Consider the following 12,288-nt stretch of genomic DNA (forward strand, 5'->3'; position numbering starts at 1 on the left):
GAAGAGACCCAAATCCCTCAGCCTTTCTTCATAAGAGAGGTGTTCCAGTCCCCTAATCATCTTGGTAGCTCTCTGCTGCACCTTCTCCAGCAGTTCCCTGTCCCTCTTGAACCGGGGAGCCCAGAACTGGACACAGTAGGTGTGTCATTCAGTGCCCTAAATCGTCGTCATTGATTGAAGCCTGTTTTGCTCCTGACCAGCTGCAAGTCTCAGTTCTTTGCAAGAACTCTCTCCCAAAGGGTTTGGCTTCATTTGCACCCTGTTCTCTGCCCAGGTTCACAAGCTCCGTCCTCTACCAGGGGCTCATCATGCACATGGGAATAGCTGCTGGGAACATGTATCTGGATTTCCTCTATTCTGCTCTCTTCGAGTTCCCAGCTGCCTTCATCCTCATGCTAACACTGGACCGCATTGGCCGTCGCTACCCCTGGGCTGTGGACTCCAGCACCTCTCTGGGCAGCCTGTGCCAGTGCTCTGCCACCCTCAAAGTAAAGGGGGTACATATTAAAGGGGAAAATACCTATTACCAAATTTCAGTACTCATTTTCAGCAAAGAGCTGCTTTTGGTGACTCACAGAATTCCATGACAGAGTTCAACTGTTGTGTTCTACACAACTCCAGGAAAGCAGTTGTGAGAACAAGCAAGGGAAAAGCCTGTATACAAGATACTGCTTTTCAGAATGAGCCTCTCCACACCAAAAGGAATAAACACTGTTTGTTTTGTTATAGTAAGTCCAAGCTCTAAAAATCTTCATTAATAGCAATTAGCATAGAAAATTACCATTGTCTGATCGCACTGGAAGATTATACGTGTAGAATAACGTTGCTTATCTTTGCATGTGTCCCCATTCAAGTAAATAATGCTTAATGACCCATCAGTAGCAGCCTGTGGGTTTATCTGAATGACTCCAAGGTTCTCACTTCTGTCAGTGTATTTCACACAAGATCCTATGGCACCACCTACAGGAGAAAGAAAAAGCTTGTATTTTAGTTCAAAGCTTTGACAATTAGAGTTAACTTTACTGTAAAATGACATAATGGAGTAGCTTTAAGGGAGCTTTGAGTGTTAAATCAGACTGTCTCAAACTCCTGAAGCAAAACACAACAGAAGTGTTTTCATAAACAGAGTTAGAGATATCGTGTGCCTAAAGCCTTTGAGGGGTAGGACAAATTACTGTCCTGCATTCACTGAAATCTTTAAAACTGCACTAACTTACCTGCTCCTACAGACTGATAGAAGACTACAGCAACAGGTTAAATAAATCAAACTGGCTAGAAGTGCAGTAAGACATAGTATAAGCTTCTCATTCTGGCCTCATTCAGTTTAGAGGCTTCAACAACATTTAACTTTCCTTTCTTCTTTAAAAATAAAATTTAAAAAAAAAAAAAAAAAAAAAAAAATCGAGGATACTGGCAAATACTACCCCCAATGCATTTTTCCTAAATGCATTCCCACACATCTTAATACAAGAGTCCTGGTGAGCGTTAAGACTGCTCTCAGTTTGAGAAAGTCTGTTTACTCTACCCTTGATATACCTCACCCAGGTTTATGCAAGTTCAGTGACTTAATGGGCAGGATTCAAGAAATCATAGAATGATTTAGGTTGGACGGGACCTCAAAGATCATCTAGTTCCAACCCCCTGCCATGGGCAGGGACACCTCCCACTAGACCAGGCTGCTCAAAGCCCCATCCAGCCTGGCATTGAACACTTCCAGGGATGGGGCAGCCACAGCCCTTCCCTGGGCAATTCTACTAAAACAACTAGGGATGTCATTCTGCGTATATGGTTTTGCATCAGAAATCACAAGTTAAGAAATGCTTCCCACTTGGCCTACCAGGGCATCCAGGCACATAGGGCAAAGGCTTGCAGACATTCAAGAAAAATGTTCTCTTCTTTGCATCCTTTGAAGTGTCTATAGCAACCCATGGTTCACCCTCTTTGCTCAAGTCACTTAAGTCATACTCATTGCCAGCAGCATCTGAAAGAGATGCGATACATACAGTAATCTAAAAGATGACTTATTAGATACTTGCAGCAGTATTGGGTTTGAAATGATACAATTTCCACTGATGAATACACATCATTCAAAGTAATTTTCAGAATCACATTAGATATCCATTGAGACAAGGTACTGTTCCCATAAAAAAAATGTCACTACACCAAGCATAGAACAGAGTTCCTGTCAGTTTCAGCTGGAAAAGTTAATTTTGTTTCTAGTGATTGTTGTGAAAGGAATGTCAATAATACATATTATTTTAATTGTTGCTAGGTGATGTTTATACTTTTCAAGGACTCTTTTCAGCTTCCCATAGAAGCTGAGGAGCATAGAGAGAACAATAAAATGGCAATGGAATATTCCGTACCATAGACGTCATGCTCAGCATATAAACGTTGGCCTGGCCAGGGGGGCTGGAATCCACGATCATTGCTCAGGAAGGTACCAGTTCACCAGGTGGTTAGAGTGACTTGTGTCATTATGATTATAGTTGTTATTTTCCTTTTCTGTTGTTCTATTAAACTGTCTTTATCTCAACCCAAGAGGAGTTTTTTCCCCCCCTTTTCCCTTTCCTCTCCTTTTCTCCCTCTTCTCCCTGCCCTTCTCAGGGGAAGGGGGAGAACTGCACAAGTGGCTGTGAGGTCCTAGCTGCCAGCTGGGGTTAAACCACGACAGTTCCCTTAGCAGTTACTTCCCACAAGTAACTATTCCACTATTCACAGGTGCATTTTTCCAGAGGACAATACCAAATTACCCATTTTCTTCAAAGTTCGGCTGAAGCAGCACCCAGCCATGATAAGGATTAAAGGTTTTCAAAGTAATTATCAGTCTCTTGCATATACTGCTAATGTTCCACATTCGCCTGCTTCAAACAACCTACCTCCTCTCCCACTCTACAACTCCTATGAATACTTCAAGTCTTACAAATGTCTTCACGACAGGTATTCTTAAAGCCCTCCTCTGCAGAAGTTTGCTGTTCAGTTAATCCTTCCAACTTTTGTTGGACGGAGCCCACCCAAATTCCAGGTACTTACCTGTAACCTGGCAGTCTACAGGAGCAGGAGCACAGGCCAGAGCTGTGTGAAACTCAAAAAAAGTATCATGGATGTTCAGCACACTGTTTATCTCTTCACGCACAAACTTAAGCTCTCCAGGATATGAATCATTACAAATGAAAGTCACCGTGAACGTGTCTGATGTTCCTGTAAAACAAACACTTATCTGCTGCTGGTTCACTTGGGAATATTTGAATTTGAGTTCAAGCTAAGACTTGACTTGAAAATTTTCAAACAGTTTCTTATTGCTAACTGCTTCAAGGAAAACACTACCTTATTGTTTATGGGTTTTTTTAACTATAAATACACAAGGCCTTCTTTAAAGACCTGTGCTAAATTGCCTAGCTGCCACAACTGTGTCTCCAAATGGGAGACCAGAATGCCTTGACACATTTCAAGAGCATAATTACCTTCACTGAACTGTGCTTCCTAGGTCTTTGACATGATATATTTGACATGAAGAAACAGAAAACCTATAAAACATCAAGTCAGTTGTACCAGCAACCTCTAAATTACATCACACAACAAAATTTTGGGTTTGGGGGTTTTGTTTGTAAGAAGTTCAGCATAATCAGTGTAGAACAAGTAATACTCATGCTACTTAAGCAGCATATGTTAAGTTCTGTTGAGTCCTCCCTTCCATAGCCTATGAGAAGTGTCAGAATTATGTGGAGGAAGTAGTATTCGTCATCAATGTATCCTAGTATTATCAAAATGGTGGAAACTCTCAAAGCAAAACACACAAGAGCTCAATCACTTGTTGCCTGTTGCGTATTAGGTATGAAAACATCATATCTGTGAAAATAAGAGATATCAACATAGCAATTTGTACAGAGGACAAACATTCAGGAGCATGTGAGGCTCCTGAATCCAAAATCCTGTTTTCCTAAAAACCTTTTGTTGCTAAGGTGTCATATGCCTTTCTATGAAAACTCAAGTTTCAGTACTGTTGGAGAGCATGTAAAATCAAAAGCTAGATATACATTTTTCATTAGTCTTACCTATGAAACAAACTTGAATTCATTAAGCGTACATGAGGTACTAAAACTCTTATTCAAGAAATTCCATTTAAGAGAGTATAAGCTTACCAAAAAATGGCCACTCAGATATGAAACAACTTTAGAGAGTATTATTCATGAAACTGAAGTTTAAACCAATGTCTCCGCTTGGAAAAAGAGCCAGAGTTCATTTTGCTTGTTTTCCCAATTTGACTGTCCATTTCTCCATGCAAGGGGCAATATTTTTCATCTACTCAACAAGGAAAAAAAATCCTGTACTGTATTTGGTCTGTTTCCAGGAGTTTTGAAGTGCACATAGATTACTGGAAAACTGAGCCATTACCATTCTGCATGATTTGATTTGTTCCTAAAATTTTCATATGAACTAGCTTGTTTAAGTGACCGCCAAGCCCAGACGGTTTTAGTGCATGAACAAAGGGAGGAATGAAGACCATTCACAGAAAGTTTGTACAAAAATCAGCATCCATCTCCCACTGCATATTTAGTTCCTAACTCACCCGATTGCAGATGAAGAGGACCTCTGTAGGTAAGAGTTAGAAACCCTTCACCAGACAGATACAGGGTTTTGTCCAATTCCACCAGCCTCACCGATGTCAGATTTTCTGCTTCACATCCAGCAGCTGTTTTGCCATTGATTTTACCACAATCTGGCATGGGTCCACAAATGTTTAGCTAGAAGTTTTGAAAACATGGGTATATACAGTATTAATTGGATCCAAAGAGTCAGGTCTGCATAGCCATTTCTACACCAAAAAAACTCACCTGTCCAGAACTATCTCAAACAGCATGAAATGTCTGTCGTTTCTAGACTGCAAGACAACTGACTATAGTACAGCAACAATATCCCCAATGCTCAGTTTACAGGGTCCCCAAATTATCCCCACTAGAAGTACAGAATGTGGTTTAGCAAGATTATTCTTAGATTAAAACACTATAGTAGTACCTGTGGGCAACGTATAAGACTGATATATGCAGATCACATTAAGAATACCAATATGGACATATTAAATCCCTTTCTAGGCTTCCACTGTCCATTTCTTCAGCACCAGCAGATAAACTGGTATTATGCAAGAGTCCATAAGTGGAAAACCATGCATAGCCTCAAAAGCGTGGCTACCTTTAGCTGAGAACCAGAAGCTCAATGCTTTTAAGACCATCCGAGATAACTTGAGTAATCTTCCATTCCTCCTCTCAGTCACAGTACTTTCCTGCCAGCTCAAATTTCATAAGAGGACCGAGTCAAAGCTCCACTTGCTCACTAAGCAAAACTGGAAAACGCAACAACAGCATTCATAAGCAGATTGTACAGTCAGAATCCTTACCAAGAACTTCTTCCCAATGCCAGTAGCCATATAGCCTTTTCCAGAAGCTAATGGCTGCAGATTGAACAGAAAGCCAGTGTTTGGATCTCGCACAGAGCAGGACTGGAAAAAAAAATTACGATGGCATTATTTTCTCCTTCTGTTTTTCCTCTGTTTAAGTTTCACCTCTAACTTGTTTAAAGAGCCAAAGTAGTGATTTACACATATTCCTAGCCTGCGTACCAATCAGCAACTTAATTTGGACAACCACAATACAGCTCTGGCAGTAGCAACACTTCATTCAATTCTTTTGCACTGTTGTCCATTGACATCAGCCACATACAAATACATCAAAGGGCAATTTAACAGACAACATCTATCAGGTTAGCTAAGAGCAAGGAAGTTTTAACTGAGGGTTGTTTTCACACTGATGTGTTTATGTTGAGACCTGTAAAGTAGAGGCAACTGAGTAGCTCAGCGTGAAAAAAAAAAGCTTCATTTGATGATCTGTATACAAAGACAATGTGTATCCTTACACATAAACTCAGTTTTACTAGCAACCTTGTAAGAGAATGAAACATTCAGTGCCACAGCAAGTAAGTTGTTCTCACGAGAAAGCACTTGAATACTTTGGTCAGAAGTTACACATTTCAGGAACACTTAAAGAAAAAAGTAATAAAACATCCTACGTCTATCATGATCAACTTCAGACTTCGCTGTAGCTAGTTTTCTCCGAGAGTCATTTAAACACAGCAACCAGGAATGCTAGAAAAAAAAATAGTATGTTGAGACTATGAATACAATTATGTCCCCCCTTCTCACCTGAGAATCATCTTTTGTTTCCTTGATTGGACAAGCAGCCTCAGTTTCCCATAAGAATGTGGCCACACATTCCTGAATAGCTATAAACCGTGGGCTACTACTCTGGAAACAGATTGCAGAAAGAAGACCAGAATAAGCATAACAGCCAACACCACCTCATGTTTGAGATTCCACTTTATGAGGAACTGTCAGGTTCTTCTAAAAGACTTTGCTACAAATGCACACAATTACCAACCCGCTTCCCTCTCTCCTATTTATTTTGAAGGTCACCACTGAAAACTTTGTCTAGCTAAACACTTCACATGTCATTAAGCTTTAGAAAAGAACTGAATCTGACATCCAAATATTCAGATATTCCACTATAAAAAAAAAAAATCAAGCAACATAAAAATCTGTTAGCTGAGGTAACAGGGTATCAGGAGTATTCATTATACACACTTCATTTCAGTGTTTTCAGGCAAAAGCAAAGCAGTTCATAACTGCTCCAAGTCACAGATTTTCACCATACCTCTCAGGCTGATGATCATGGGATTGAGGGGAGTGAGAGCTGCAGATTCACAAGCCAGTAAGAACAAGTCCAAACATACTTCAGTCTAACGAACCCCTCAGTCTAAACTTCAGTATGTCGAGTTGTACCAGCAAAAGTTTTACTGATTTAAGAACTCCTCTAGAAGCAACAATCTACAGAGGATGTAGATCCTAAGTCAGAATATACACTTTACAATATTCTTCCTCTTAAGAGGGTCTGCAATGCTTGCATTCGCAACTCCTCATTCTCAAATCCAGGTGTATTTTTCATGCTAATTAGACTACTCTGAAACATCATTGTCCACTGAGGCTGTTAGTTTTTAACTAGTTCTTACTTATGATAAAATACTCAGTCCGAGACAAATGTTTCTCTAGCATCTAAGTTAGCTTTGTTTTTTATCTCCAAGTCCTCAAGAAGTCTCCCCCTTGTCATGAATCTGCTATACGCAACACATCTTCATGTAGCTTCACATTACACAATAGAAAACCTACAACAATGAAGCCACATTTGTCATTTGTCCTTACAAGAGTGCCCTTGGAACAGATGAAGTGGATGGTGGTGGTATAAGTAGTCTTCCTTCCATCAGCATCAATGCACACAGAGCCATTTCCATAGGTTAGAAAAATGTGTCCAGGTCTTTCAACTACTAGTTCTTTGCTGGCAACACCAAGATTACTAATAGAGGTAACTTCAGAGTAGGAAACCTAGAAATGAAGAAAAGCGTGTCAGCAATTCTAAACTCAAGTGCAGAGTTATAGATACAGTCAAAAAGAAGAAAATACCTACCACAATAATCTTTTATACAGAAGGTTACCTTGAGAGTTCTGAAGATCACAAAGGCGTAGAGATCCCCCTACATTTTTCCCCTTTCTGTACTTAAGTTTCACGTATTTAAGAGACAAGCTCCCCAAAAGCAGACGTCATTTTTTTTTTGTTGTTTTTATTTTTAGTACAATAAGGTGCTTGTAGTGCCTCACAACAGCCGTCCTCATCTCACCAGTTACACAGCTTAGGAACTCAGGGAAGCCTATGCCTCATGCACAGTACATAGGGTTTAATTTTTACAACTCTTTAAAACACGGTATGGGGAAGCCTCCAGGCATTCTTAGAATTAACCTTAGGATCTGCCATGCTTAGCAAAGCCTAAAAAGCACTAGCAGAAACTGAGCATTAGAACAACAGTAGGTGCTACTACCGAGGTCCAAATTAATCTTCACTTCTGGAACATAACAATCTTCTATTTTAAGAAACTATTTTAAGTAGTGACAGCAACAAACGGAAGAACACACCTCCAAAGCAGCTCTGTCCACAAAAACAAAAAAGCTCTGCCTTAGTTTTTTGGTGGTGTTGGTTTTTTGGGGTTTTTTTGGGTTTTTTTGTTTTAACAACTCTGCATTTAGGTTGACCCAACGTGCTCACTTTTTACTTCAGTGTCTTCAGCAATGAAGTAATGAAGCCCTGATGTGTCTCCACATGTAAAGTAAATAGCCTTACACAACAAAAACTAATGCAAGCACAGGGGACTAGTAATATTTAGCTCAAGTGCCATGATGGTGATGTACACATTCAGTCACTCAGACATCCTCTTCAATATGGAAGGAAGGGGTTCTCTCCATTTTACAGAGGGAATTAGGACACGTTGGTGAGCCTCTAGTTCAGCTTTCCCTACAGCTTTGAGTAGCACTGAGGTCAGGCCTTGGGCAAAAGTGTCCATCCAGCCTGCCAGCACAAACAGTCCCATGATATGTTGTTACACTTCAGGGAAATGCAGAGGTAGAAGCTCATAACAAACCACATTTTCCGCCTTCCCCGGCTTTGCAACTTCTGTCTTGTCTACTCCTCAAAGACAGCTCAGAGAGGGGTGGCAAAGACTCTTTAAACACATTTCATCCATAGTTCAATCTAAAACAAACCAGAAGCAAGACAGAATATCCAGAAGAACAACCTGTTCTAAAGCAATGCTAGCAATCCCTGTGACTGCAGCCATTTACACAGAAGAGATGCAGTTTGTCTGCCTCTGAAACACAGGACAAAGAATCATGCATGTCTAGGGCAATACCGGTACACTTGTAAAAATTAAAGCTTTGGTCTTTGAGAAGGTGGACAGGAGGTCTACCATTCTGTACCCCAGCTGGGATGGAAAAGCTACTCACATGATCATGTCGATATTCCATCTGACAGACAGATGCTCGCCGGTCACATCCTGGGACAGCAATCAGTGGTCGACAGACATTTATGTAGTACTTCTTGCGTTCACCTGGACTTGAATTATCCATGGCATACCAGTTTTCACCTCTCTTCTCAGATTTTGCTAAGCTGAGCAGGAAGAGAAAGTTCAACACTAAAAACACACATTCTTCATAGATTTTCTCTAGCTTTCTCTGTCAGTCTCAAGAAACAGAACAACCGTAAGGCATTTCAGAATAACTTTTTCCCCTGATTTTTAAGTGCTGCAATTAAAAGGAATACTTCAAGGAAGTTGACAAAGTAGTAAGTTTTTGTTAAGAAAAACCATCCCAAGAAGTCTTACATCTTAGGAGGCACGCCAGTATACCAGAGGGAAATACTGTCTTCATTTCAAGATACGTGCAGTTAAGATTGTCACAACAGATGAAATTCCTAGTGCTGCTCACACAGGAAACCAGCTTCACCCAGTGCTAAGCTATCAGCCAGAACACTAAACTAGAATAGCCAAGTTCTGTCGTACACATTACTTTCCTACCTTGACAAGTCATATTGGTCCATGGTGTTGGGATCAGTCACAACACATTCCAGTGGCATTTCAGGACAAGCATATTCAGTGTACCACCTGAAGTTGTAGGTATAGTTATCTTCTATCTAAAAAAGAGCAGTATAGGCCAGTGAGGCTTTCCACACAGAATACCTGGTGACTCACAGCTACTCCTTCATACATTAAGCTTGTTATTTCCCCCTGATTTTGTGATATACCTTCTCAGACTGATTTGTATAGGTCTCTTTTGTTGTAGATCCTGTCATTTGCTATGTCACCAAAAATAGTCTTTCCAAAAATAACAGAACCAGAGCAACTAGAGCAATGTAACTGCTGTCTGCTGTGTTACAGGACACACTACCACTTGTTACTTCTCAGCCAGATGTTGGGTTTTTTTTCATCTAGAAATAAAAGATGATCAAAAGCACTAGTAATTACACAGCCCAGAGACTAGAGAAGAGTGAAGTAAGAACCTGGATCCAGGTGAACAGCTTACTGTTCAGTGGTGAAGACGAGCTTTGTGGCTGCAACAAGAGGCAGATATACTAAGAGAAAACTATTTCTCTTAATCTGCTTTATAGACAATGGGTATTTCCATCCATGAATCTGTGCTTGCGCTGGCCTAGCAGCAATTATTGTCAGGATTTGGGGATGGAGATCCTTCCCTTCTTCATATAGAACTTCTTACCTGATATTCAGGCTGACCTATTCCAGCCTGACGGTCACATAAGAAAGTTATAAGGGTAGATCGCTGTGTTTTCTTCTCATCATTGTATGCTGTACCGTTTTTGTAGGTCAACTGAATGAGACCATCATAATATGAAAGTTTGGCACTGGGCAGTCCAAGATTCCAAACCTGATCCTTACTAGAAAAGAAAAAGTGGGCTTTGATACTGAACAGAATGCAAAATTGATTCTCTATTTAAGAGAAGTCTTATAAACTTACCTCTGTGCTTACTAATTCTAAGAGATACCATAATAAGACAAAAGAATTAAGTAAGGTTGACTAGATATAAGTGAGCTAGGATGAACAGAATACTGCCACAAGGAAACTTAAAACATGAACAGGTGTCCTCCTTTGGAAAGGAAAGGAAGTTGTACCTTGCTTAGAGATCTGGAAAACTTTAACTTTTCCTTCTCCAGAGGAGTGACAAAAACATCAAGTTCCCATTCTCCAGGGTAGAATTCAAACTGCAGACACCCTAATGCTGGACTCAAACCGGTTCTATGCAAGTACACGTGGACAGTGAAGACTTAGCACTGCACACCAGCAACTCGTCTTACTCAGTGGAGAAAATTGCCTTTACTTGCTCTTAGCTTGGGACGAGCTTTAGTTCAGGGGACTTTCTTTACTCTGACTTAATGCTAGCCTGACCACCTTCCCCTGAAGAGTGTTTTTAGTGTCTGCAGTAAACTGTCTTTGGCTGGAGTGTAACTCAGAGCCAATTCAAGTGCAGCTCCATGTGTTTGCACTGTAGCACATCTCTGGCAACAGGCTGATCTGGAACCTGAAGTGTATGGATACTGTCTCAGACATAGCTTGTAGAAGATAACAGAATAACAGGCAGACACTGGGACTGTGCCTGCGCAGCACTTTTAGCAAAGGAAATGCAGTGCAACCCCCAAGCTCTGGGTTCCACTTCTGCATAAGGCGGCCACTAGTCATCCCAAGCATAGCAGCGCTTCTTTAGGCCAGCTCTTGGAATCCAGCTGACCCTGAATCCAAATTGAGAGTTGGCTTAATACAGCTGCAGCAGTTAACCTACAACTTACAGTCCCTATGGGAAACATAAGGGGGAGCAACAGACACACCCATTCAATCTCAAAAGTTAGTTTAAGCAAGATTACTTTGCTGTGTGCACTTTGCTTCAAACAGCTGGCAGCATAATTAGTGCTCTACCAAATAATATTTTACATGCAAATTACCTGAATCTATTGCAGGCAATATAGTAATTATTTTACATGCAAATTGTTCACTGTTACACACAGACAAGACATCATGCAACAAGAGATCATCTACTACAGGCAACAGAACTAGTCACTCACCTTTGTGTTACTTGGCATGCTGCTGATTTTGTGTGACATAACTCATCCGGCACACTGCCACAGATGTTTATGTAAAACAAGTATTCAGCAGTATTAACTACATAGTACCCATTTGTCTTTGCCAGAGGTGATAAATCAAAAGAGAAACCTAATAGGGAAGGAATAAACTTTATCAGTTTAACTTTTTCCTGCCATCTCTCACAGGTTTTGATTCTACCAGTCATACAGCTATTTCATTTCCCCCTGAATAAACCTCCTTCCATGTAATTACTGTTCCACAAACAATCTGGACATACTAAATGCATGTTTTCTTTGTACAGAGATATTTACTGCAGTAAAATGCACATTACACCTATTTTCCTCCACACACACTAGGGGAATATTAAGGTTGTGCTGTTCTGATCTTCCATACACATATGCTTAAAACCACTGTGCTCAAACGTGCGTGCTTAGACTTAGGCTGAACTTGCTTTGTTCTTGTGCATCAAAAAGACTCAGTGTTGTGACACACGTTCTGTCCCTCATGACCTTTCAATTTGTTGAACATAAATACATACCTGCCTGAGGATCAGAGACTTGACAGTTATCTCCTTCAGTTTTAGACATGACACACGCAGCAGCAGTATACCAATCGAATGCATATGAACATTCACCCTCGGACATCAAGATTGGAGCACTTTCTAGATCACCTGGTATCAACAAGAGCATTATGTTACAACATACAGTCAGGCTGCCAAAAGGAACTATGAATTTAAGCCTAAGAACACACATCCCTCCCCAACAGAC

General features: G+C 40.5%; 1 protein-coding gene across 2 annotated transcripts in view; it reads right to left on the minus strand.

The window, feature by feature from the left end:
* Nucleotides 1-12,288, minus strand: part of IGF2R (insulin like growth factor 2 receptor) — a 60,072-nt gene that overhangs the window by 22,350 nt on the left and 25,434 nt on the right. For both annotated transcript variants that reach the window (XR_008465210.1, XM_054193911.1), the window contains exons 14-25: nucleotides 12,060-12,191; nucleotides 11,503-11,650; nucleotides 10,145-10,322; nucleotides 9,448-9,563; nucleotides 8,879-9,041; nucleotides 7,250-7,429; nucleotides 6,197-6,298; nucleotides 5,396-5,497; nucleotides 4,571-4,745; nucleotides 3,034-3,201; nucleotides 1,838-1,981; nucleotides 782-960 (exon numbers count right to left, since the gene is read on the minus strand). Coding sequence is in view for 1 of the 2 variants with exons in the window: in XM_054193911.1 (XP_054049886.1) it covers nucleotides 782-960; nucleotides 1,838-1,981; nucleotides 3,034-3,201; nucleotides 4,571-4,745; nucleotides 5,396-5,497; nucleotides 6,197-6,298; nucleotides 7,250-7,429; nucleotides 8,879-9,041; nucleotides 9,448-9,563; nucleotides 10,145-10,322; nucleotides 11,503-11,650; nucleotides 12,060-12,191 (1,787 nt within the window). In the remaining variant the exon portion in view is untranslated. The remainder of the gene's footprint in view (nucleotides 1-781; nucleotides 961-1,837; nucleotides 1,982-3,033; nucleotides 3,202-4,570; nucleotides 4,746-5,395; nucleotides 5,498-6,196; nucleotides 6,299-7,249; nucleotides 7,430-8,878; nucleotides 9,042-9,447; nucleotides 9,564-10,144; nucleotides 10,323-11,502; nucleotides 11,651-12,059; nucleotides 12,192-12,288) is intronic.

Source organism: Rissa tridactyla, chromosome 3, assembly GCF_028500815.1.
Source record: "Rissa tridactyla isolate bRisTri1 chromosome 3, bRisTri1.patW.cur.20221130, whole genome shotgun sequence".
Lineage (NCBI taxonomy): Eukaryota > Metazoa > Chordata > Aves > Charadriiformes > Laridae > Rissa > Rissa tridactyla.